The sequence below is a fragment of the Aythya marila genome (assembly GCF_965140915.1).
Source record: "Aythya marila genome assembly, chromosome: 6".
Classification (NCBI taxonomy): domain Eukaryota; kingdom Metazoa; phylum Chordata; class Aves; order Anseriformes; family Anatidae; genus Aythya; species Aythya marila.
The window spans coordinates 9,808,333-9,834,791 of record NC_139047.1 but is presented as its reverse complement, the minus strand read 5'-3'; the positions used below and the strand labels follow the sequence as shown (position 1 = coordinate 9,834,791).

Sequence of the window (26,459 nt, the reverse complement as noted above, 5' to 3'; positions counted from 1 at the left end):
TCTCTGAGATGCTTGGAGTACAACTAGGCAGATCCACGCAAGCAGGAGCTCACCAGCAGGCTCTGAAGCATGGCTGTCTGTCTGTCTGTCCTGCTTTAAACTTCCAATGTCCTGCCGTAGTTTTGAGTAGTCAGCTCCAGCCTGCGATTAGCTGGCTTGTCAACAAGCAGCAGTTAACTAACTGCTGGCTGGGTTTGGGGGGAATTGTCCTTCAAAATAATGCATGAAGGGCAGACCCAGGCTGGTGTTGCAAACATGGCAGAGGTGTGAAGACAGCGGTAGGTGTTCGGGTATAGCTGCTGGGTAAATAAAGGCTTGAGCAAGTTGCGTAGGAATTGAACCTGTTTAGGTTGGCTGATTTTTGCATGCTCAGTTTTCCCACTCTGCTTTAGGTACCTCATTGCCCCTTGGGTTAGTCAGTAGCTTTCAGCGCCTACCCAAACCCTGATCTTTGTAGTTATAAAACCTTGGCTTGTTAGCTTTTGGATGGCTTGAAAACACTGCTACTTGAGTTGGTTACACATTTACCTTCTTTATCATAGAACTACATTTTTGAAAACAGAAGCTTTAAACAGTTTCAGCAAATGTTAAAAGCTTTTACAGATGTCACGATTTGTTCAGTTGCAGAATGGCATTAAGCAGGCTTTTGATGCAAGCCTTCTGTAATACACAGGTGGCTTATTGAAATACAGCGACTGGGGGGTTAGGGGTCTAAGCCCTTCCCATCCATCTGCTTTTGTATTGAATCAGAAGGCATGCTGGTGTAATTCCATACCACGTCGTAGGCTTAGCACGCAGATGTGGATAAGACAAAATTATCTATACACTATATAGAGCTATTTATGTATTGTTCTGGAGAAGACTGTAGTTTGAATCAGAAACAGCTCAGAAGTCTGGGGTCAAACATGCTACGTATTGTGGCATTGAGTTTGGCTGAGATACGTTGTGTACCTGGTTACAACAACAAGATTCTGCTCACTAATCAGGAGCAGAGTTACTACTAGCACCGCTCAGTTAGTACTGGGCTGTGTCAGTAGCAGGTGTTGTAACATCCCTCTTTCTACACTGATATTTTTATGTTCGTGCTTTTGGAGTTAGCACACTTTCATAAAAAATTAAACCTCTGAATTTATGGCACTTCAGAAGTGCCATAGGCTTCATGCAGATAGTAACTTGACTTTAAGAGCTCAATTGGCTTGTGCCATTAAGGAAAAATTCACATGCTTCCAGTACTTGTTATAGGAAACTCCAGGCAAAAGTAGTTTAAGTTCTGATGGTTTTTCCTCCCTGCAATGCAGTCTATCAAGGTGTAAATGATTTGAGGAGAAAAGTGGCCTGCCTAAAAATGAGTATCACTTGATAGCTAGTAGATATCTGAAAATGTTCCCATTTCATGAGCTATTGAAATACCCAATGTAATAAGCAAAAGTTGCAAGCCTGAGTTTGAGGGATTGGAGCTGTGTGTTGATGCTGCCTGTCAGAATACTTTATGGTGCATGACCGGGGGATTAAGGGAAATGAGTAAGTTGGAAAGCACTTAACTCTCAAAAATGAATAATATCAAAAAAAAAAAAAAAAGTAAAAGGTTTTTCTCAAACTTCATTTTTTTGTATTGAGATGGGCATGGCTTTTGCATTGAAGAAATTCAAGAATGGTGCATTTAAATGGGATTTTGAGGTGATACTGTACATGAACTTTGCTAACAGCCTGATGAGGGACCGCTGGGTATGTAGGAAGGTGAGCTGCCTTGCTTCTTGGAGGAAGCTCTGCGATCTTTGCCTGCCAGTAGCTGGAAGGCACCCAGGTGAATGGGACAATTCTTACAAGCTGCACCTGCTTGTCATTCTGTGAGCTCCTGCCTCACCAAGTGTCACTGGTGGTCATCTGTCTTGATAGACAAAATGGATAGTGGGCAGTTAGCATATCGTATATACGTAGGTTACATTGGCAGCATACCTGGAAGCAAATTTAAAATTCTAGAATTCGTATTTCTAAGGTTATCCTTCCAGATAGATTTGTCATTGGCTTAGATTAACCCTTTTTGCTCTTCAAAGTGAAGCCAAGTTCTGGAATCACCTGAGGGTTGACTGCAGGGATGCAAAGAGCAGCGACTCTTGTTGCCTCCCCAGGAGAGCAGACTGAACTGCAGGTAACTCAGCGTTAGCTCTGCAGGGGCAGCGAGAACTTGAGCAGCTCTGAGTGCAGTAGGATGATCACAAAGGCTCATAATGTTACTGCCTGCTACCCCAGTTTTAACACTGAATGTTTGAATACGAAGTGCTTTGGTAATTTGGTTTTGTGCAGGTAGCCTGGGTCATCTACAGCCTCTAATGGAGATCGCTGACAAACGTATTTGCACTTTACCAGAATGCTGCCTTGGTACCAGCTGAGTACAAAATGGGGATGGGCTTTAATATTGGCTATTCCATACCGAGGGCCTTGGGGGATGATAAAATGATAAAACTTAATTGTCACCTTCACTTGGCAGATCTGGCTCTGAAGATTAATGGTATAACTGTAAGGATGGGTACCGAGTGTGTAGTGTGCTACAGGGGAACTGCATGTTTGCAGCATCTTAGCTTAAAGTATTAATGAATGTAAAAGTATAATTGGTGTTCTTTTTTGTTTGTCAGCTCTGCTGTTTCATTAAGTTCTGTAGCAGCAGAAGGCTGTAACTCTTCTGTCAGAAAGCGTGACGTGATCTGTGCTTGGAATGGGCTGCTGCTCACTTCTCCTGTCCTGGAAATGCAACCATTTTATTTTGGTCCTGGTAACAAAGGCAAATAGTTGTCTTGCATTTCTGTTGCACACCCCATCACCCTTTTTCCCTTTCCTGCTCGGCATCCAGTATTTCCAGGACGTGAATGTAATTTCACTGTGCTGATGGTAAGACTGTTATTGATAGCAAGTGCTGACGTCTCGCTGGTAACTCCTCTTCTCTGTGGTGTTGTGAGATGTCACTGTTCTTTGTCTTAGCAAAGAATTGCCTACAGTGGCTTTGGGCCTATTTTAATGGACAAGTGCATAGTGACAGAAGAACACAGATCAGTGGTTTAATGCAATAACCCTGTGGCTTGACAGAGACCTTGGGTTTGGTCTCTGTACTGCCGGTACCCTCCAGCAGAATGTTGTTCTCATCCAGATGCCTTCCCTCGTTTCCTCATTGAACACTGATCTGTAATGACAAACAGCGGATAGAGCACTGTTTCTAGAAGAGGAAAGAGAAATCACATCTGAATTACTGTAAGAATTGTTCGGCTGACCTAATTTCATCTTCCACAACAAATCTGTTAAAGGAGCACCTACTTCAAATAATACCATGCATCTAGAGTTTAATCTGCCTTCTACAAAAACAAGAAAATAGGGCCGTTCGTCTTAGAGCAGCCAAGATTGGAACGACTGGAAGTCATCAAAAACAAAGTGAAGCATGGGCATATAACCAAAATGGCATCATGAGGGTTGTGTGCTCTGAGAGCTTTCAGTCCACCAGGCTAACCTGCCTCCTTGTTTTCAGGACTGAAATTCTAATGAGCAGGTGCTACTCAAGTATGAGCCCCATACCTTCTCCTTGTTGGGGCTTTTACATTTGAATGGTGGTTGAGTTGAATCTCCTGGCAGACTGAAGTTCCTGTAAAGAAGAAGGAATTGAAGAATTACTCAAGAGTCCTTTTGCCCAGAATTGTTGGGAAAAGAGTAAATATGAAGCCTTTCCTACATCACTTCTAATGATTCAAGAATTATTTGCTTTATCAAGTCAGAAGCGTTTGTTGCTAGCAGGAAATTTGCCTTCATAATGCCTCTCCTCCCAGCACAGCTGTCTTTGCTGTGGTTCGTGTTCAGCACTGCGTGCTGGTGGTTCGGTCAGCAGTGGCATGAAGCTGAACTCAGGAACATTGTGAGCGGCAGCTTGGCTTCCTCCTGCTTGTTGGGAAATAAGCGAGCTTCCTGTGTGAAAAAAGATCATACTCAATGTATCCAGAAAGCGTTACGTTGCTTTGTGAGATGTGTTGGGGTTTGATTTTGTTACAGATGAAGACCTTAAAGGCCACATTGGTACACTTGACCTTGGCAGTAGTATGCAAAATGGCAAATACGGCCTTTAAGGGGCAAGTTGAACAGGGCTTACACAGCATCGCTGTCAGTGTAAATGTCTTGGAGAGACGGCAAGACTTGGGAGCACGGCATTTTGGAAGCATGTCTTGAAGGTGGTGGAAGGCAGTGTAGGTGTTACTGGTGGTGGAGTTTGGAGGAATAAATGAGGTGTGTATGCTTGTGCCATCACACCCTGCTGGTGGCTGCTTTTTGGAAGCCCCTGGTTCACAGCATGTGCTCCTTGTGCTCTCCACTTCTAGCTGCTGGCTGGGGAAGAGGTGCTTGGAGCTGGCTGCCGGGAGCCCTTCAGGACACAAGGAGTAGGCTTGAAGCCAAGTGACTTGTTTGGGTTGGCTGCAGGCACTTCTGGCTGCTCTGGTCACCGGGCCCGAGGGACATCTCCTATTACGGGACAGGATCTGAGCTTGGTATGTGACTGGGCAGCAGCAGGGCAGGAGGGGATGCTCCACTGCTACTAAAACCCCTGTGGGCTGCTGGGCTGGGCACCAGCCTCCATGGCAATGCGAGGGCCTGCATGGAGCACGGAGCCTCCTCTGGTGAGCAGCACCATGGCGATCTCTGGGTCTCTGGAGCACCAGCGGAGGTGGCCGCCTTAGCAGCCGGCTGATGGCAGTTGCGGGGCGGTGAATAATTTATGAGGAGCCGTGGCTTGAATAGCGGTGCAATCTCTTTGAGTATGATTTACTAGGCATGGAGGGGTTGTTACAGCATGGCGAGCCGACGATTAAGATCTATTCCCACCATCCAGGGGATAATAGCATCCCGACCGAAGCACAGCCTCTAGAGGACAGCGGATGGATGCTAATGCTGGGGGGAAAGCCAGCTCCCCAGCTGCTGCTACACCCAGCGAGCAGCACAGCCAGCAGCCTGCACATCCCATCCCCGGCATCGGGCTGAGGGCGGAGAGGAGCCCGAGGAAGGCGCGGGTTGCTGGGCCCTTGTGAGCGGCTCCCGAAGGGCTCCGCCATGCAGGGCCGGTGGCGATGACAAATGGTTTGCTCCACTCCACTGCTGCTCCGCTAGGGAGCTGCTTCCAGCCGCTGGCGTGCTGCAAGACGTGGCGTGGAGCTGTCCCCGAGACGCACGGGTCGCAACGCTCGGCTTACGTGCTGCACCGGGTAGCTAAAGGGCTGTGGTTTTACCATGGGGTTTCCTAAAAAGCATGATTTTATTCGAATACGGATTTCGTGTGTTTCTGATTAGGCCCAGTCTTTGTTGCAGGCTCTGCTCCCACACCCCCAGGTTAGAAATGCATGTTGGGAATGGCCTTCTGCGTGTCAGAAATGGGAAATGTGCTACAGTCCTGTGTGAGCAAGCGCTTGGAGGCTGTGTTCAGACTGGGCGAGTGTGAGCTCAGGTTGATTTTAAGGCTGTTTCTCTTAAGTGCAGCTGGTTTTACCTGCTAAAGATACATCTGCAAGTCTATTCCGCAGCGTGAACTTGTGAGCATAGATGAACAGTAAATGTTAATTATTCTGGGTTAGAGACAATAGCACCTGTCATATCTGGAGAAGTGGCTTAAACCAGAAATTTGTGTCCCTACTAGGAGCTGTTCTCAAAGGTGCTTTGCAGGACCCCGGTGCAGTCAATAAAGCAGCGTTGTGTGCTAGCTGTAGCCAAAAGCATCCACACTTGTTGGGAGGAGCTGCAGGAGAAAGTACTGTGGTGCCACCTGGACATGGTGCTGGTGCCCTGTCCTATCCCCTCGTGCCACCTGCCTCCTGCAGTCTGGAACTGCTGTACTTGTCTGAGCAGTGCCCAAGAAGGTTTTCTCTTCTGCTTTCTTCTGGCTGATTTTGAAGCCATCCTGGCTTGCCTTGCTAGCTTTGGGGTTCACTTCTGTTTGAGATACACTGCTCTGCTCTCCTTTGTTTTTACATTTACTGCTTTGAAACACAGCTAGCAGTGATTAAACAACGAGTGATTGTGGTGTCAGAGGCACTGTGCAGAGCAGCTGAAGGTAGCTTATGCAGCTCGACTCTTCTAATACCTGTGCGTATTCTTTTAAACCTTTTCCCTCAGTGTTGAATTTTGGTGTCCACCATCATGGCTGAGTGGTGCTTTTTTCAGTACTGTGAGTTGTTGGGCAGCCTGGTCTAGTGGGAGGTGGCCAACCAGGATGGCTGCAATGGGGTCATCTCTTAGGGTCCCTTCCAACCCCGACCTTTCTGTGATGCAGTGATGACTTAATTGTGACTGCTCTGGAGCACTGGAGGATTGGTGAGCTGGGTGTGGAAGGAGTAAGCATCACCCTGCTGCCCCGCTTTGTAGGAGAGGCAGCTTCTGTTGAAACCCGTGATTGCAAGGGATGTGGTAGGGCAGACCATACAGTACGGAAACCCCCAGTAACGTGGCTTATTCTGCTTTATTCAGGTTTAAAAAACAACAATTCCGTGTGGATTTGTCTCCCCATCTCCAAAAAGGCGGTGTTGCCCTCCCACCCCTCTGCACCCAGCATCTCCGGGCGCATCTCGGTTGGGCTCTGCGCCCCAGTGGGAGCTCTATGGGCAAAGTCTGCCCTCCCTCGCCTGCTCCCAGCCTGTAAGCCCTCTCTCCTTCCCTTTCTCCCTCCCTCCCTCCGTCCCGCTCCGCTCCGCGCCGAGTCCATCCCGCCTCTTGCCGCAGCCCGGCCGCCGGGGCTGAGCGGCCGCCGGAGCGGCGGTTCCCGGGCCGGGGCCGGGGCTGGGGCTGGGGCCGGGGCCGGCCGAGGGGCGCCGAGCCCGGCACCGCCCGGCGGGGAGGCGGCGGCGCTGCGCAGCCCTGCCCCGTCCCGTCCCGTCCCTGCCCGGGGCTCTCCGAGGCCTCCCCGGGCCTCCCGGAGGCCGGCCCGGCACCGCGGCCTCGGGAGGGAGCCGGGCACGGCGGGCTTCGGGGGCTGCTTTTCATTTTTTATTTTATTTTTTTTTTAATTTTTTTTTAATCGATCCTTAGCGTTATCCGCGCTCCCCAGCGGTCGGCGCTTCTGCCAAGGGATTGGCGGTGCCAGCAGCGGCTCAGGGCTGCGGTGGGCGGCAGACATGTACCTCCTGGACAGCAGCGAGCCCCCCGCCGCCGCCTCCCCCGACAGGATGCAGCGAGGGACCCCCCAGAGGAAAACCGTCTACCGCATCTCCGTGACCATGGTGAAGAAGGAGCTGCTGGGGCCGGAGGGTGGCGGGCAGCCCGGCCCCCAGCCGCCCAAGCACGGGCGGTGGGGCTGCGGCCATGCACCCGGCTCCTCCAGCCTCACCAGGGCCGGGCTGCTGCTGGTGGAGGAGGAGGATGGTGAGGAAGAAGAGGGCGAGGAGCAGGACCGAGTGCCCAGCCCCTGCGGCTTCCGCAACTTCAGGACCCTCAGCACCGGGCAGCTGGAGCTGGGCCGGCTCAAGGTGCCGCGGAGAGCGGGGCAGCCCTTCCCCGCCGAGCTGACCTTCGGGTGGCCGCGGCAGCAAGCCTCCACGGGACCGAGGAGCAGCCCTTCCCTGGAGGATGCCACCCTCACCCCGGAGCCGGCGGCCACCTGTAGCCACGAGGAAGCCAGAGCCGCGACGGAGCCGGTGGCCGCTTCTCCCACGGAGGATGCTGGGCTCCAGGCCCGCCGCTGGGCTGCGGCCGTGCAGCTGGGGGAGCCGGGCCACAGCCCCGGGCGGCAGCCGGGCCTGCTGCGGCGCAGCTTCAGCTTCAGGCACTGGAGCGGCGCGGAGCTGCTGCGGGCACGGGCGCTGAGCCGGGTGCGGCGGCACAGCAGCTCGGGATGCCTCCCCGCGCCACCGGGGCCGCAGCCCAACGAGGCGGCCGGAGCAGCGGGCTCGCCACCCGCCGAGCTGCCTGCCGCCGAGAAGCGCAACACGCTGGACGTGGGTGAGGTGCTAAGCAAGGCCGACCCGCTCTCCGAGCTGGAGCGCTGGGAGCGGAGCAAGAGCAAGAACCGCACGCTGGATAACAGCGACCTGCAGCGGCTCTCAGAGCGCCTGGGGCGGGACGGCCCCACCGGCAGCCCCGCAGCCCACGAGCACCGGCTGCTGCGCTTCTTTAGCGGCATCTTTGCCCGCAAGGATGGCACCTCCACCCTCTTCGGCAGTCCCCACGGCCGCTCCCCACGCAGCAGCTTCTCCAGGTCCAGGGCTTATTTTAGCAGCCTCAGGAGAGCCACCGTCGACATAGAGTCCAGCTCTGAGAGCATCGATGGGTCCCCCCACAAAGGTGCCTGATCTGGGAGGCTGGGCGATGGGGGAGGCGAGCGGGAGCGTTTGCTGCAGAGCTTTGAATTGGTGGTAGGGGATGTAGAAGGGCCTTTATGTGTGAGGAGAGGGAAATGCTGTGCTGGGAGTGCAGGTACGTGAGCTGACAGTCGCTGTTTTACGCAGTGCTGTATGATTTGAAGCACTCAGTAGTGTTTTCTGCTCAGGTGCGTAGCACAGCAGTTGTGAGGAGGGCCAGTTAGGTGTGCTTTGTGAATGAAAACGCACTCTGGGTTGATGCACTGTGCCTTCTAGGATAGTTGGGTGAGACCAGCGTGGCTTGTTTAATTATGCAGGGGAAGCTGAGCTCCTGTGCTGCTGTAAGTAGGTCACTGGGTGACCCAGTGCTGCGTGGTGCCGGGCCGTTCCCCTTCTGCAATCCCAAAGGTGGGTTACAGTGGTCAGAAACGTCTGCTTGCCTTGGAAGGAGTAGGCAATTACTCTGTAAATTATTAAGTCCTATGCTACTTCTGTCTCAAAAATGCTTCAGCTGAGTGATATTTTTGAGAACACAATGCAGCACAATCGTACATGGTGCGTGTAATCCAAACCTTCAGTAGCTGGGTGCTGCTAATGCTGGTGGAAGCAGGTTGGCAGTTCTGGTATTCGTGAATCCTTAGGGTGCAGGAGGACCTCAAAAATAAACTTTACTGCAGGATGGAAGTCAAGCTGAATAGCTGTGCTCGGCGAGGATCTGAAAGGCTCGTGGTGGTGTTGGCTGGGACGTGTCAAACCAGAAATGCTGGTTACGGGCTTTGACATAGGAATGGCGCGTGTGCTTTCTCCCTGGCTGTGCTTCTCCATAAGGTATCGGGGATCAAACGTTTGCCTCGTAGTTATGCTGACCTGTTGAGCACGAAGTGCTAATCTGTAAGTTGTTGCCGTTGTAAAAACCAAGTCCTCAATGAAAAATACCTGAGCTTTCCTTGAACCACAGGTCCAGCAGTAGATCTTGCAGAAAGCAGCCAAGGTGGCTTGTAGTGAGGAAGCGGTAGCAGGGGAGCTTCCCTGCACCACCAGCCTGCTGCAGCTCCCCCAGCCAGAAGTTGTGCTAAGAGAACGCCCCGAGTTTGAGGTACAAGGAGCAGAGCTGAATATGTAGAGCTAGTAACTGCGGATTGTAATATTTTATTGATGTAGAGGCATTCATGTGGGTTTATAATAATCTTGGCGGAAATTGTGGTCTGACCTTGGTTAAAGCCTGAGGTAACCACAACAGAGAGTTGCTTCATATGACTATTTATGCCTGCCCTGCGCCAGTGTGCTTAAGCTGTTACTCCATTTTAATGGTATATGACCGTATATGTGTGGAGCACAGCCTTTGCAGCCTGGGATAAGCTGAAGACTTGAGTTAATCAGTAACCACCAATATGCAGCATGAAGATGTTCCAGAGATGCTTGTGTGGACGTGCTGGTATCAGGTTTATCTGGCCCAAAGAAACTTTCAGTCTCGTTTTCCAAAAAGCACGTGTCCTGGGGACAGTGGTGCGGTTACGCGCTGGTAGCTGTGTTGTAGGCTTCTGGTAGAGATTAGCAGGTCTCCTGCCAGCCCAGCATCTTTGGTCACTTTCTCCTTTTCTTTTATCCAGAGAAGCGCGGCTTCTGCAGAAGTGCAGCGAGCCATCCTGCCGTTCAAGGCAAAACCGTATGCACAGCCTCTGTGCGAAGTTTCGGCTGTCACTTGTTGGTGTCCTTCCAGAAAACTTAAGTTGAAATTTTTGTCCTTAATTTCCCCTCTTGCTTCTTAAGAGGAAAAGTTTCATGACATGTTACGATGAGCATGCCAAATGTATTTTAGTATTTTAAGATTGGAATGAGCTGCTGTTCAGCCAAGACTCGTGTGTTGACAACTTGGCTTCTTTTAGGTGAAATAAAATTGGTATGCTCTTGATAATCCCGTGCCTAGATTTTAGAGTAATGATGGAGGTATGGGAGAAACCCTTAAATGTTTTTTTGCCTGCGTAACCAGTTGTAAAAAATAAATAAATCATTACTTGAAACTTGCATCCCATGTGACATTGGTATTTAACATGTTTGGTGCTGTGCACAAGTCCTTTGTACTTCCTGTGCAATGCCTGCCTGAGGTCTGTAGGGAAAGTACGAGTTTAAAAACATGCCCTTGACATTTTCAACTTGAAATAATCACCCAGATATCCCAGTATCAGCCCGTATGATGTACATTGCAAATCTGTTCCTAATTATCATAGTCATGTAATGCAATTCTGGAGAAGCTGAAGTCCCAGAATTTTTAAAGCAAGAGGGAAGAATAATTAATCCTACGTGTGCTTCTTGGTGCTGTGATGTGGGAGAAGGTTGACTTGGAAAGAATTATTCTTGATGTGGTCAGTAAACTGTTTCTGGGCATTTTCTTTGCATTCTTGCAAACCCACTTGCCATGGTATCGCTGGCCTGAAGCTCAGCGTAAGCTGACGGAGGTTTTGGGTGGTGGTAGCAGGCGGCTGGCAGAGGTGGTTCCAACACCTCCTTGTAGCAGGAGCACTGCGAGCGGCTGCTGATAGCACTGCATGCCAGCTGCTGTGAAGGTTTGAGTTGGTCTTTCTTGAGGAACCTGGTGTTAAAGATGCTGCCCAAGGTAATGGAAAATGAAGGGTATGTTTTTCCATCTAAAATATCAATTAGTTTTTGTTGGAAGTTCACCAGTCCCTATTTTAGTGGTCTTTGTCATGGTATTCAACCTGTAGATGGAATCAAGAAATACATATTCACTCCACCCTTACCTCCCCCTTAAAACTATTTGGAGGAATTGGTCAAGGGAAATTTTGTTCCTCATCTAAACATTTTTTTTGCCTTTTGAAGTTTTCAGGATTGCTTCTCAGAATCTGGGAAATTATCGGTGCTGCTCTGGAGGAGCAGGATGGCACCGGGGCTGCTTTAGAACAGCAGGGTTCCTCTTGGTGGTCTTCTCTTGTTGTGTTTGTTTTCAGACAGCTTCAAATAACACCTCTTGAGGATGTATTAAGCAGATTTGTGGATCAGGATTGTAGACTCAAGAAAAAGAAAAAAAAGTGGCTTATACAATTATAAACGGCTCTTTTGATTTTTGGTGATATTTTTGAGGAGTTAGATTTAAGCTTTCATCTCAAATTCTTCACAGCTCATAGTGGTGGGAAGCAGAAGGAAGCTGAAGTGATCTGTGGGAGTTCTGTCTTTGTGCAAAGCTTCACCTGGGAATCCTTGCTAGTTCTGTGTTGTCTCTTGCTTGCTGGTATGTTTTTACGCTGTTATGCTGCGTAGACTAATGTGGATGAGCAGGCTAAGCTTTGGATCACTTGAATTTGGGCGACATGCTGCCACTGTGCTGGAATTGGCTCCTCTTGGTGTCCCATGTTGGATTTGGAGGTTTTGGTCATGTGCTGGTACAAGTCTGTGGTCTTTCAGCACTGGGGAGGCTCTGTAATGGACTCAGTCTTCTGGCTGGTTTGGTTGCTGTGAACGAGTGTTGTCTAGACACTGTGAAAAGAAAATCCAGTAGGTAAAGGGATTGCAGTTGGGCTAAGCATTGTTGAGTATTGGCTAAGAGGGTTTTTCATGATTATTTATTGGGCAGTCCCGTGTCAAGCAAAATGAATGCCAGCTGCACTGATACAGCCAGATGATTAAGAACTGAAGTGGTATTAAGGTCACTGGCTGAATTAAAGAATGAGATGGATTAATGCTTGCACAATATTAAAGTCTATGCCAGATGCTAGCAGTCATGGTCTCTCCGTTAAAATTAAAAAGAAATGTAGAATTTTCATGTTGCTCTATATTAACTTGGCAGTTACGCACCTAATGACAGTAATGGATAACTTTCTTGTGATATATCACTGAATACTTATGTAAAATCATTGTAGAGGCATTTATCTCCCCTCCCTCATAACGCAACTCCATAAATTACATTAGCATATAGGTATTTTGCCAGAAATCTGCCTATCGCTTGGTTTACCAGTGTCGGTAAGTGCATTATGTTGATGTAATGAAGCTCATGTGGAGGTGACTAAAACAGAATTTGCACAAAGAAAAGGGCATGCAAAGTGTGATCATCTTGTACCTTTCTCTTAATTACTTGCTCTGAGTTTGCTGCTCAGTGTGACAGGAAAGATGAGGTTAACCCAGAACTGTTAACTAAAGAAGTATTTATCTTTCAGAAGTGGATTGTGCCCGTGGAACAGCACGTGGGCTCTTCTGAGACCCAAGGAAAGGTTGAAGTTGGTCGTGGATACTGCTTACAGAGGAGAACTTCAGCATTGCTTGTTTGGCCATTAGCAGTTTGTTATTGGATTTAGCAGTTCTGTTGCACAAGAAAGATGGAATCGTTTGTACCAGATGTTGAACCAAATCTCAGCTGCTGTACTTGGCAAAATAGAGTTTGAAAGCACTGTGCTGTGCGCACACCACCTCAGCTCGTTAGGGTTGTGTTCAGATCTCAGCCTCTTAGGTCAACGCGGAGGAATGACGCGTGAGCTGTGAGTGATGGCTTGGCTCTGCTCTGCAGCCAGAGCTAGTCTCGATACTACTGTGCTGATGACCATTAGCAATTTAATACTGATTACTGAAGTACAGCTATTAGGTTGCCAAATGATTTGTGAAATAGGGTGCTGCAAGAGCGTGTAGCTAGTGTTTTGTTTGGCATGGTTATAATCGTAGAAATAGATACTTGGAAAGTGGAGAGGGAGTGCAGCTCTATTTCAAATGCGTGTGCTCGTGTTCACTTGGAGCCACACAGGGTTAAAAAAAAAAAAAAAAAGCTGTTGTTAATGCAGACTGTTAATGTAATAGTGTTGCTTTTGATAATTGGTGTTAGGATTTCCCCTAGGCAACTGCAGTAAACACACAGCAAAAGGCGGCTTCTGCCAAAAAAAACAGAATGGGCTTTTTCATGTCTGAGGAAAAAGAAATGTCAGTATATTGAACTTGAGAAACGGTAATCTATGCTGTTCATGAACAGCGTGCAATATCAAGCTCTTATCTCGATGGAATTTTGGAAACGGAGCATTTGATGGTTTTCATGTTCCAGGCTGGTTTGTAGTGACAGTGTTTGACATACTTCTGCGTTATTGACAAAACAGCACCAACTGTTTTCTTACAACAAAACAGGCAACAGATAGCATAAAAACAATAAGCACGCAGCACGCTACAGCTTCGTACAATTTCTGTTAACCTCAGAATATGTTAATAAAACTTAAACAGTGGCCCTTGTGATTTGTCGAGGCAATGAGGAGGCAAGTGGGGCTGAGCCCTGGCTGGCTCTGCATGCCTCCTGCAACCCGTGTAACCTCACCCCTGCACGAGGCTCTCGCTGGGGGTTCATCTTCATTTACAGCTCCAGGTTTCTACAGTGTGGTGGAACCAGAAAGCGAGCGAGCCTTGGCTTGTAGCTCCGGCTGGCTCGCTGTGCAACAGGAGCTGTCAGCTGTGGAGGTTGCTCAGGGACCTGGGGCAGTGTGCTGGGTGTGAGGGCTGATTTCTGCCCTGGTTACGAGTTGTGCTAGCCCTGATCAGTCCAATTTGAAGGAATATTCATGAGTGATTTCTCCTAAGTTTAATGGTGTCTTCATGGGTATTACTTGTCTTGACTTCTGGTCTTTGAGGTTGCTCAGACAAAGCTGCAAAGGTCACTTGTCTGAAGTTGAAGTGCAGGGTAAATGTCTAAGAGCACAAAGGCAGTGTAGAGAAGTCTTTATGAGGACTCTCCCATGGGGTTTGGCCCTGATGTCAGCTGCAGTAATTGGCATTTCTGGGGTAGGTGCATTATCTGTGTGATTCCTGGTTATAAGTATTCCACCTGGATCGTATGCAGGGTTGTATCTAACAAACATGGGGAGTGTTACTTGCAAATGAACTGGGACCTTTTACCTGTGACCTTATTTTCCACTAGCTTATAGAGAGAAGGAACTAACAAGTTAAATAATTTGTGAAGTCAAAATTTGTCTGTCAGTTCGAGTTGCTCAAACAAGGTTCTTCGTTTTGGATGAAGTGGTAAAGGCGTCCTCTCAGCATCTGGACTTGGTGAAGTTGATTTCAACCCTGCAGGTGCTTAAGTAATCTGAAAGATTGTTGGAAAGAGTTGTGTAGTTGTTCCTTTCCTGGTGTTAGCATTTTAAACACCAGTCTTTGCAACTCAGATGTGAAGGGGAGCTAAAATATTGTGCTGACTGCTGCCAGCTCCTGGCATGTCCAAGTTGTATTTATTTATTTATTTACTTCATTTGTCTGCATGTATTTGTCAGTAGGCTTCTCTGGCTGGTTTGCTAGAGAATACAGTTTCCAAAACCACTGTTTGGCTTGTGTTGGGCTTAATGTGTACATGCATGTGCATGTGTTTTGAGGAGAAGATCCTGTAATACCATGGTGTGATTTTTTTTCCCCTGCATATTCCCATGTGAGCAGTGGCTTAATGGCAGTGCCTGTGATTAAGACACAAGGGACAACTGTTTTGCAAAGCAGGTGCTAAAGCAGTCGGTGCAGTTGTAGCTGTAAGGACGTGCAACACCTCTAGCAAGCTGCGTGCAGTCCTTTCTCGGTTGCTCTGCTTCCTTTAATGGGTGCATACATTTTGGGGGTCTGAAAACCCAAATATTGTTTCATCCTTGTCTTGGAGTGCAGTTGCATTAGTGCTTACTGTCACTATAAAGTGGCACTTTTTCTCAGATTGGTTGCTGTGAGAACAGGGCTCCCCAGCACCTCTAGTGCTGCTGTTATGGAGCATTTTTGCAAAGATGATGCTCTCCCTTCAGTTCTTGAAAGCTGAAGCCTTCTTTGGGATAAGCATCAGAATTACATACTGCCCCAACCATCTCTTGCTCTTCCAGGACTGTGACTGCATTTGTATCACGGACAGGCTGCCTGGGAAACTGTGATGTTGACCTAACTGTTCCTTATGCAACATCCTAATTCAGAAGCTCCTCTGTTCAGTGATACAGAAATATTTATGTTGGCAAGGCAACAGCTCTTCTGCCTCAATCTCCAAGTTCTGCAGTGAAAAATCTCACTGTGCTCGTGCAGCATCCAAGGTTCAATTCTTCTGGAGTCGTAATTATTGAAGCTGTTACGCTCAAATCTGTAGTGCTCTTCACAACTTTCAGGGTATTGTGTGCAAGACTTGGAGAGAAATCTGCTTTTCCTTCTAGCCTGACTTGACTTGAAAACCACCTGTTCTGCGATATCCTCAGGAACATGCTGCTGCTTTCCTTGCTCAGGCTGTTGCTTCTCACAGTCCTCTGTGGCAGATCTGTACTGGCTGCCACTGGGATCCATTTTGGTCTGTGTATCCTCTTATCCCCTCTTCTTTGGCAGCCCTATATCTTTGTGAATTTGGTATACTTCCTGATTTAAAGTCTAGATCATATTTTTCCTCTAGTTGCCTTTCTGGTCCTATCTATATAGATAGCCGTGTTGTCAACCTCCTGTGATATGTGAAGCCCCAAGGACTGTTTAAGCAGACAATAAATAAGTGCAGGTAAGTCCTGTCCAGCCAATCCATGATTTTCCATGCTGACATCCACCTTCATTCCTTATTCCTTGGAGCTGGGGGTGTTGCTTTTCACTGGGTACCTAAAAGGAACCAGGCCTTGCTGTCTTGTGGCAGTGCTTCAGGGAGACAAATCCACCTGTCTGGCTTGAGTCATTGTGCTGAGAAGGGAAAGCAATTCATCCTCCCTGTTTCTGGAACTGGCTTTAGACTTCCGTGACTCCAGCTGCTGGGCGATGACAATCTCGGAATGCTTTTGCTATTGAAAAAGACATTCTGCTTCAGCCTTTTGAATAGAATTTATTTTCAGGTAAACTAAGCAATTATGCTTATGTTAAAACAGGTATGATTTTGTCTGTTGTCAAGTAATTCATTAGCTGTTTATAATTTGCTTCTTTTTTGTCACTGCTATTATGTAATGGGTATTGTAGTTTGGTACTGTAATCCCTATTAATGTTCAAGGGTCACTTTCAAGATGATTTTATTCTTAGGGAGAGCAACAAGTTGGGGTTGAGTTGCTTAGCTCAAACTCTGCGAAGTGGCATCTGTCACTGCTGCTTCAGAATCCACCCAAATCCTTTTTGTTCATTGTACTATTACACGATGTGACTCTGGAAAACTGCTTGTATTGCACTGCTCCTCTTGTAATTGTTGAGATGTGTTCCTGTGCCCCTTCTTTCTTGTGTGGGCACATCTGTACGTTGTCACAGGCCACTGGCTTTCTGTGTTGCCGAGCTCCTTTTGGCTTCATAATACGTGGTGAGCAGGTGTCAGTTGTGCCACATCGAGTGAATAGAGGTACGAGTGTTTTCTTCCATACGTAACCTTCCTTGAACTGTTCCTAAAGCTTTGCTCGTCCTTAATCTTTGTGTTTCTTGTGTTTAAGAAGTTGTACTAATGTGCTGTCAGTTCTGTAACTTCAAGTGACTGGTACACGTCCTTAAAACTGAACCTCTGCTGTTGAACATCTGCTGATGCTTTGTACACAGGGAATACTCTCTGCAGAAAACTCCTTGGCTGAAGTCGAAGGCAGGCCTTGAATTATTTAGGAGGAGTTCCCCAGGCACTGGAGATACTGGGTCAAAAGAACTCGAAAGCTTCTGCTGGCCTGCTGTAGGTCTGCAGGTCAGCGCGTAGCCAGCAGTGCCTTCGGGTTGCCTGGCTCCGCTGCTGGCACTGGGAGGACACAGCTGCTCTGCTCTTCCCCCGTTCTCTCCCCTCGCCTGCCCCATATCCCGGGTAGCCAGGAAGGCGCCTCTGCACCTTCTGATGGCACTTTGGTGCTACGAGTGAGTGCTGAGGGACTCCTCTTGTTTCCTCGTGTGAGAAACGAGCCCAGTGCTGCCATACAGACGCATACCAGTGCTCAAGACACACCTTGTGGGACTTGGTTGGCCTGACACCAAGCAGTGCCCTTTGCTGCTGAAGTAACTCAGCCGAGTGTGTTTCCAAGTGAGATTGTTTCACACTACTGCTTCATGATTACTTCCAGAAGTGCCTTCCATGAAAAAATCCTTTTTTTGATTATAAAGGATGCTCGGTGTGTTGTCTTCAGTACACCTCCTGTGCTGGCTGCCAGTTCCCTAGTACCCAAAATGTCCTTGTTAAATTTATCAATGAATGGTTGGCTTTAATGAAGAGAGCCTAGCTGCTGTCCTCAGGAGAGCACATGGTTTGGCTTTGTCGTGTTGGCAGTGAAGTTCCCTTGATTTACAACCCTGTATTGGACGGGCTTCTGATAATCAGGCAGCCGTTCACACCCCTGTTTCAACAGCCATCAGTAATACCTCGCTGTATTTGGGACCTGGTGAGGAAGTTGTGCTTGGGCATGGGTGAAGTGGCGAAGGCAAGCAGCTCCCCTTCAAAACACCTTCATTACTCACTTTTAGTCTTAAGTGTCTGAGCATATCTCATGTCTCAGAAATCCCTAGATATTTTCAGGTTAAGAAAAATCAGCGTTTTCTGCAGCTGATGGTATTTGAGCTCATAATGTTGCTGTGAATGAGGAGTGAAGCTCATAGGAACAAGCTTCAGGCTCTGGGTGAGGGCACGAACCTCTCAGAGGGGATTCTTGATTTCCAGTTGAGATATCTGCGAAGCTTCCTGGGTGACTCAAGGTAATGCTGTTAGGAATTTGATTGCAGGCCCCAAATTTGTGAATGATGCTCTACCAAAAAGAGTAGGCTGAGATCAGATAATTGGATCTGTGCGTGGAGCCCTGGTGGTGTACAAAGACGTGTGAGCAGGCCTGCTTCTTGCTGTGCTGATGTAGGGGTGGTAATTTCTCAGTCGCGTTGAATTGCACTGAAAGCTTGGTTGCAGGAATCCTTCCCTTTTCCTATTCCCTTCTTATCTCTTGCTGTTGTGAGTGTAATGGGTGGGAAGCACAGAAGCAGAATGGTGTTGGTGGTTTGCTTTGTGCCCGGGTTTGGTGGCTGAGCCTGCCAGTTGGTCCGGCTGCCCTGCCTCTGGGGTCTGGGGGAGCTCTGCAGCAGCAGACACCTGCGTGTGCCTTCTGATTCCTGCTAACCTCCAGCCCTTCGTGTTTGCCTATTTTTAACCTGAAGCAGGGAGGAGGCTTACTGGTAAGTAGGGGCTTATCACAGGGCACTGCAGGCATCTTAAGGCTTGTGGCTCTGCCACCTTCCTCCAGCAAACAATGCTGATACAATGGACAAACACTTGCTAGAAGTCATTTGGAAGAGCATCCCGTGTTGTGCTCTGTTATCCTCTCAGCTCTGAATCACCACTCGTGCTTAAACGTCGCGTGCTGCTGAATTTCTTCTCCCTCTTAAACTATTTCCAAACAGAGCTGAACTGAGCAGTGGAGGAACAAAGGCTGAAGCTAGCCAGGTGTGGTGTGTGGCTGGCACGGCACCGTCTGATTCCTGCGGGCTGGATCCTCCAGGAATGCGCGTGGAATTCCTGCTGCCAGGCAGCCCCCTGCTCAGAGGTCAGCAGTGCAGGGTGCAGAGGAGAGCCAGAGCCTGCCCAGCGAACGCACTTTCTGGAAAGGATTTTGAGGATCCTGGACTATAACTGAGCCTAAATTAAAATGGAGATTTTTTTATTAGTTCCCTGGAACCGTGATTTATAATGCCAAATGCCCTATCCATTCCTGCAGCTTGCCAGCAGAAACGAATTGTCTTATCTCCAGGGACAGCGAGGATTAAAGCACGGATCTGTCGCTCGGCTCTACTTGCATCTTTCAGAACTGCCCATCATTCAAACCGTGGCTTCTGGCACTAGGTCCTGCAGGGTAGATGAGTAGGACTCTTAATATTGTTCATGATTTTTCCAGAATCTTCTGTAACACAGACTCAGCCAGAGCAGCCAGCCACCAGGATTGTCTGCACTGGCTGCGTTGCTCAAGGGAGAGAATTTCCCTTTGGGTGCATTTTACCAAAGTGTCTGTGGGGGCAATTTTAATCTGAAATTTCTGAAACCGTTCTGGATGCAGGGTGTAGTCAGATACTAGGAAGCATCAATATCTGTGGGGTCTCCTCCTTGGGGAGCTTCAGGAGGCACCAGGACGTGGAGCTGGGCACCTTGCTCAGGGTGGCCCTGCTGGAGCAGGGCTGGGGTGGGTGGGCCCAGGGGTCCCTCCTCACCTCAGTGTGTCTGTGAAGATCTGGTTTTGAAGGAACCCTGATGTCCCTTTAATTTTATATCAAGGCAGAAGGTCTGCAAGGAACGAGAAGCTGCTGCTGATTTTTAACTGGAGAGCGTAAAGCCTACGGGTTATTTTCATTAGCCCTTTTCTTCAGCTCCCTTGCTACAGACACGCATTCCCAGCCCAGTTCCCTAAATTCCTGGTGGCTGTTCACCCTCGTAGGTGGCAGCAAGCAGGTGATGAAACTGCCTTCCCACATCTGTCTCTGCACAAAATGGATTGTTACTGTCACGAGAGCTTCAGTGAGCATCCAGGAGGGGCGGCTTTTTTGGGCTTGGTTTGGTAGGGGAGCGGAAACCTGCTTTGAAAATAAGGGACTCCAGAATGAAGGGGGGTTTAGTTGCTTCGCTAATTATAGTTTTCCTCCAGGTAATCGTTAAGCGATGCTATGTGAACTCCCTCCTATGCTTATATGCTTTTTCCCATCAAAACAGAGGTTTCGTTGTGCTTGTGGATTATGTGCTTTCAGTCGTGTTAGTATTTAATGTGAGTATACAGTGTTTTTCAAACTTAATTATAGCTATAAAATCTCCGTAGGTCTTTAATGTGCTTGCGGGCACATTGTGGGCATTCACCTAGGATTCCTTTTATTCAGCTGAAGTAGAAAAGAACTGAGCACACCGGAGGAAATTGTTCTTTGGGTAGCTCCTAGCGGTTCTGTCAGAGGTACAGGCAACATGCATCGAGGTTTTCTGCAGTAACCTTGCGTCCCCTCTCCCCTCCGAGAAAAGGTGTTGGGATTAGGCTCCTCTTCTCTGTACTTACAGAGTACATATATCACAGCTTGCCTTAACCTCTACCCTTGCCAAGTATGTAAGGAATTGCCTGATAACAAATCCCTTCCCATCCCCAAATAAAGAAGAAATGTGGTGTGTTTCAAGCAGGCATGCTGGTCTGTATTTTTAGGGCCCCAGGTTGAAACGTTAGCTTTAATGGACTTAACGTTGCCCATGAACAGTATAGATAAAGTATGAGCAAGGCAAAATACCTATTTTTAAGTGAAAGCAGCTCAAGCTGAGGGCTCAGCTTGAGTACTGGGTCATGAAGCAGGTTCCTGCGTACTGCTGATTTACCAAAGTGCACACAGTCCTGGCTCCGTGAGTGTAAGACGTAAAACAAGCTTCCTTTGGTTCTAGTTTCCTTCCAAGTCAGTGCGGATCCTGTCCCCAAATGCTCTGCTTCTTGTGCAGCTGTAGTAAAAATGTGTATAGCTGAAATAAAACATTCATTCCTGTTTGGACCTGATCTGAGTTTATTGCACAATGCTGGGGATGTCGCTGTGCTCATCAGGGCTATTGCTGTCCTTCCTGTTTGCACGTGCTGCCCCTTGCCCATCACCTCGTACCAGCACGACAAAGAGCTCTGGCAACAGCATCCCTCCTTAGGGGAGGTTGGTGCAAGGGTTCCTGGCAGAATCTTGCCAGTTCAAGTGAACAGAAATGAAATCCTGTATATTTTGGGCATTGGCCTGTAATAAATACTTCAATAAGAAGCCTTGAATGTTGGGCGTGAGCTCAAGGAGCTTCAGGTGGCAAACAGAATGGTTGGGGGGAGCTTGCACCTTCTGAAATGTTTGCAAGGTGGCTCCTTTGCTTTGCAAGCCTGTAACATCCAAAGGGGCAGCGTTCCTCCTGGTAGTCCCAGTTCTTCAAAGAATAATTTGCAATATTTTTGCCTTTCCAGAGTATGCAGACAACTGTTCACAATGTGTCCTTTGACTTGTTTAATCACTTGTTTAGCTTTGCTTGTGATTGCATGTAGTATTTGGGGGAAGGAAGGGGTGAGGAGAGTCTTGTTTCAGGTGAGAAAATGTTTGTCCTGAAATATTTTCAGTTTGATTTGTTCTGGACAGGTACGTGCTCCGAAAACCGGCACTGTGCTACTGTTTTGAAAGGAATCCTGGTGGTAGCACTGGCATTTGAGTGGATTTGTCCTAGATGTTTCACATGTAACAAGATAAGATTGACGGTGTCTCTGAAAAAACAGGTTTTGTTACATTTTTTTTTAGACCAGAGATACCTAACAGAGCAGTGACTTACAATAGGCAGTTTTCTTGATCTTACTGCATGTGGTTGGTTTTTCAGCTGACTTCCACCTTTGTCACAACTTTTCCTGAATATTTTGACATTTAGTAAATATTCACTGACACCAGAAAGTGAATTCCACATATGATTTGAGTGCCATTGCTGTTAATTGTAGAATTTACACCTGGGCTTTGCTCTCTGGTGAACCCAGGTGTGTGGTTCAGTTTCCTTTTTACCTCCTGAGCTACACAAGTTGTGGTTAGGGTTCCTCCTTCTGCGCTTGGCCGTGTGGCTCTCAGTGCTTTGCCCATCCTGGCCATGCACTGGTGTGAAGCAAGAGCATGCATTTGTCACCGAGCAGTGGTTTGTCTTTAGACTTGGTAAGACCAAAGCTCAGTGTATTCTTTTTCCAGCCTGCCACTGCTGCCATGGCTACGATGAGTTTGTTGGGTAATGGTGTGTTTTTCCTTAAGTGTCTGGTTTGGTTGTAGGACCTGCCTAAGCTCATTGCCCTTGTGCCACAGCGGGCATGCTGGGGGCTGGCATCCAGAGGACTCCTCTCATATCTAATACATAAATGCATACACAATTCAAGTCTGGTTGCAATGTCTTTATGTGCACGGGAGCTTGCTTGAAATCAAATAATCTTACGTATGTGTCTAGGCTAGTGAGCTCCTGATGGGTTTTGGGGTCAGAAGGTACATCCTGTTTTTCTTCACTCCCGTGCTCTCTGTTGCTATGCTTAGGAGAAGCTTTCTGTGCGAAGGAAGCTTGAAGTTACAAAAACACTTGTGTTAAACTCCTGAGCATAAAATCCCTTTAAGTCAGTTTTACCAGCCTCATTTTTTTCATCACGTTTGCTTTAGTGGAATACGCACCCAGTGGGCTAGGACTAGGAAACTGTAATTGTGGAACCAATAAAATCAGCGGGAAGTTCAAAGGTATTGAAATCAGCAGTCTTTTTGGCACTTCTTTTTAAAACTTATGAAGTCTTTTTTTTCCAGCAGATGACGTGAGCTTAAAACCTCAACCCTCAAGGTGGTTGTGGGTATAGTGGTGGCGGTTTGTGTTCTTCCTTCTTTTCGAGGGCTTCCACCAGAGATGCTGGCAGTGCTCCTGAGGCATGTCTCTGGGGCTCAATGTATAGCCAGCACCTGAAGCCGAGACAGCTCGTGTAAATCCAGGTTGGACCATGGTGTAGCTTTTGGAGTCTTCGGGTTCCTGGTCAGGTAAGAAGCTTCAGGAGTGCAGAAGTGTCATCTAATTTCCATACCATTTTTTTTGAGCTAGAAACTCAGGTGGCCGTTGAATTTTATATAAAGCAGGAGGTGATCTTAGAAAGCAAGAGGTGATTTTAGCATTGGCTGTTGGTGGAGAACTGCAGCAGCTGCATTACACTGAACCTACTGGAGGCTGGCAGGCCAAACGAGGTGCTTGCGTTGACATCTTGAAGCATCTGACCGGGTTGTGCAGAGGTGTTCACTTTCTGGTGCTGCTATTAGGACAGAATACTTGAAAAATGAAGCCTGAGTCTAGTTTTCAGTACAGTCCTGTGCTACTTGCAGCTTTTGTCCCTGGGCATGTTATAAATAACTTCTTTGCAGTAGTTTTTGAATTATTTCAGGAACTTCCACAACCTTCAAGTTACTGCAAGGGGAAAACATCCTGTGCTGAAGCAGTCTTGAAAGAATGGCATCGTATTTCTCCTTTACAATTAAATCTATGCTTGGGGGAAGTGGGGGGATTTTTGTGGTTTGGAATAGTTTGGGTTTATGTATTGTTTTTTGATGTATTAAAAAAAAAAAGTTCTTCTTTAAGATAGTTTGAGTATCTCAGTGTTTTGTTTTTTTCTTTTTGCGAGAGTATTCACATTTTTACGGCAGTTACAGCATGTTTAGGCTGAGTGTTTTGTCAGTACTAGTGGAAAATATTTTCATAACCAACTTTCTGTGGATCGAACTGGCAAACGTCTTCCTGTTAACTTGAAAATAATTAAAAATGACATTTACTGTATGTCTGTATTGCATCCCAGGGTCATATACCAAGGTTCAATTACTTACACCTAAAAGCTTGACTAAGCTTTCCCATTTTTTTTTCCCAATTTTGAAGTGGCTGATGCTGGCTTTCCATTTTCTAAAACACGTTTTCCAACAGAACTATGGTCAGAAATTTCAAAAGGTTCTGTTTAGCAGAAAAAAACAGATGATAAAGATTTGAGTGACTTTTCTATTTAATATGAAAAATTGCGTGCAACTCTTGTGGACTTGTGAGTTATCCATGCCAATCACCTTCAAGTGTGCATAAGTTTGCTTTTTCTTTTTTCTCTAGGTAAAAATACCCCTGGCTTTAGTTGTAATTGGGCTGCAGCTGCCCAGTTCCCCATCCACCTAGAGAAATGTTTGTTGGAGCCTCGTCTGGGTGCATGGGGAGATAGCTGTCTGCTTGATGAGCAGCAGGTTGGGTCTTCCTACATTTGTTCATTTCTCTTGACTTTGGGATTGTATCCAACCAGATTTCTCTTGGCTTCATGAATATTGAGACTTCGGCAGTATTTTGTACTTGGAAGAGAGAAGTAAATTTTGAAAGCATCATCTATTGATGCAAGAAATCCACCAGTAGTAATGGCATTTTCCTCTCCCCTTGACAGCAGCTTTTAGTTGAAATTCAAGCTGGTGCGTGTGTGCTTTAATGAAAAGAAATTGAAAAAGAAATTGAACTTCAGCTTGCATTCCTCAGTTCAGCAGGTTTGGGGTAAGGGCAGGAGGTGATTATCAAGTCTGAAAGACAATAGGGAAGTAGAGTGACTTGTGTTTACAGATTTATTCACTACTAGCATGCTGAGATTAGTCCAGATAAGTCTTCTAATAAGTTCTTGCAAAGAAATAAGCTTTGCTGCTGGTTTGACCTAGCACAGCAGTTGATAAATATGAACACTTGGGAAGGATGGGGGGGCAGGCATTGCAAAACAAACTATGTAGATAGCAAGGCTGAATGCTTATGGAGAGGGAGATTATTTGAGTTCTGGAGATGTTAGATGTGGTCATGAGCAGATAGGTAATCGAGAGATTTAACTTTCAGCCTAAAATCCATAGCATGTTTGTATTCACTGCATTTATCTCAAGCCTTTCTGTGATAGAGACTTGCCTGGACAGAGATGTCTGCATTCAGCTCTTTGTTTAGAGAGCCCTGTGCGGCTGCTTGCTGCTTTTTGTTACAGGGTGAACGGTGAAGCTGCTTGAGTTATTTAAAAGTGGTTTGGGTAAATGAGTCCAGTAGTCACGTGTGCTGTGACACGTCTGTTAGCGTGGTTTTGTAATCGTCCCATGAGACATTCCCCATGACACATCTGTCAGATGGGCAGGGTTAATTTTGCTATTTTATTTTCTGCAGGCAGTGCATGAGGTTTTTCGAAAGCAAACAACCCCCTCCACACACACACGAACCCCTCTCGTGTAAGAGGCAGCCTGGATGATAGGATTTTTTCATCGGATGCAGATTTCTACTGCAGTCCTGGTTGTGCATTGTTCTTCTGCTGGGTAATTCTTGTGCATTACGATGCATAGAGCCATTTAATAGGCAAGTGTTCAAGTTTTCCAATTCAGCTTCAGCATAATTTCCAATGCTCGTAATCATTTCAAATTGCTATAGGTGACAAACATGCCTGTGATTGTGTACACACTGCAGCTATTTAGAAACCGGAACGCAAGCAATTATTGGTGTGTACAGATAGTGTGTGGGATAGAAGGGGAATGGTGAACATATGTCATCTGTAATGATGGTTTAATTAAAATTATCTGACGAGAAGCCGCAGAACAAAGCATCTGGCCGGCACGCAGGCAGGATTGGCAGCGCCGGAGGCGTGTGCTCAGGCTGGGAAGTGAGCACTGGGCAGGGGAACGCGGTCTTTTGGAGCAGAAGGGAAGGCTTCGGGTCTGCATGCCCCGTACCCAGCTCTTGGCTAAAAGCAGAGGCTGCTGTTCAGTGCTTAATTCTGGCTGGCCACCTGGCAGGGTGACCCAGCATGAAATGCTTTGTGCTTTTTCACCTTTTTCTTCACTTACTTATCTTTACGTATACCAGCTTATTCACACAGCGTCAATTTATTTAGCTTTATATCTATCAGCTCCATCTGATGTTTAAGGAAAGGGCAGCATTATTTGATAGACTTCTTCCATTAGGTTTCCTCACAATCTGTAGCCTTAGTGACTTGGCCTGAGCCCATGGCAGCGTTCTGTAGCAGTTCCTAACAACACAAATATTAGTGTGCTTGCACTAGAGGCTGGCACCGAGGCAGATAAGCTCAGCAAATTATGTCATGTGAGCTGAGTGAGAGGAAAGCAAGGTGGACAGTATGGATTATCTCAGTCAGTTGATTTTGCTGTTTTTGTAGCACATTGTACTACCTCAAACAATGATGCTATAATGGAAGTACAAGCTCCTAGAAATGTGCATCCTGTGTTTTTTTTTTTTTGTTTTTTTTTGTAGTGGATATTCTGGCATAGAACCAGGTATGTGTTGTCAAATCATTCATGGTCAAACGTGGCCTTGCCCTCAGTGGATTCATGGCAATTTGTGTATATGAAGGAACACCACCCTTTAAAGTCTGATTGCTACTCCTGTGAGTCAGCAGAGGCATGAATAAGGGGTGGTTCTCAGCCCATAAGGAAATACTTCAGCGAGTGATAAAGGTGAAGTGCTAATTGGAGCCAGCTGACTGTGTTTCCTCTGCTTTCTGGAGGCTTGTACTTCAGATTTTGTGTATCCCTTACCCCAGACCACTTTGTGTAAAAGACTTGTGTTTTCTTGGCTGGCTCTTGTTGCTCTTCAGGATATGAAATGTTTTATTCACCCATAAACGTGAAATAACTTTGCAATTGTGAAGTGGAGCGATCATGCTAGTGAGAATATCTCACTTCTAGGGTTATAACTGGAGACCAAGGCCTGCCCCTTTATTTTCC

General features: G+C 47.2%; 1 protein-coding gene across 7 annotated transcripts in view; it reads left to right on the top strand.

Annotated features, from left to right (window-relative positions):
- Positions 1 to 26,459, top strand: part of AGAP1 (ArfGAP with GTPase domain, ankyrin repeat and PH domain 1) — a 354,680-nt gene that overhangs the window by 58,939 nt on the left and 269,282 nt on the right. For 2 of the 7 annotated variants that reach the window (XM_082763864.1, XM_082763865.1), the window contains exon 1: positions 6,889 to 8,295. The exons of 3 other annotated variants lie outside the window; for them this stretch is intronic. In XM_082763864.1, the coding sequence (XP_082619990.1) occupies positions 7,131 to 8,295 (1,165 nt within the window). In that variant the 5' untranslated portion in view covers positions 6,889 to 7,130. Of the gene's footprint in view, positions 1 to 6,888; positions 8,296 to 26,459 lie in introns of those variants that run through there. 2 more of the 7 variants (XM_082763862.1, XM_082763863.1) reach the window with 2 other exon arrangements.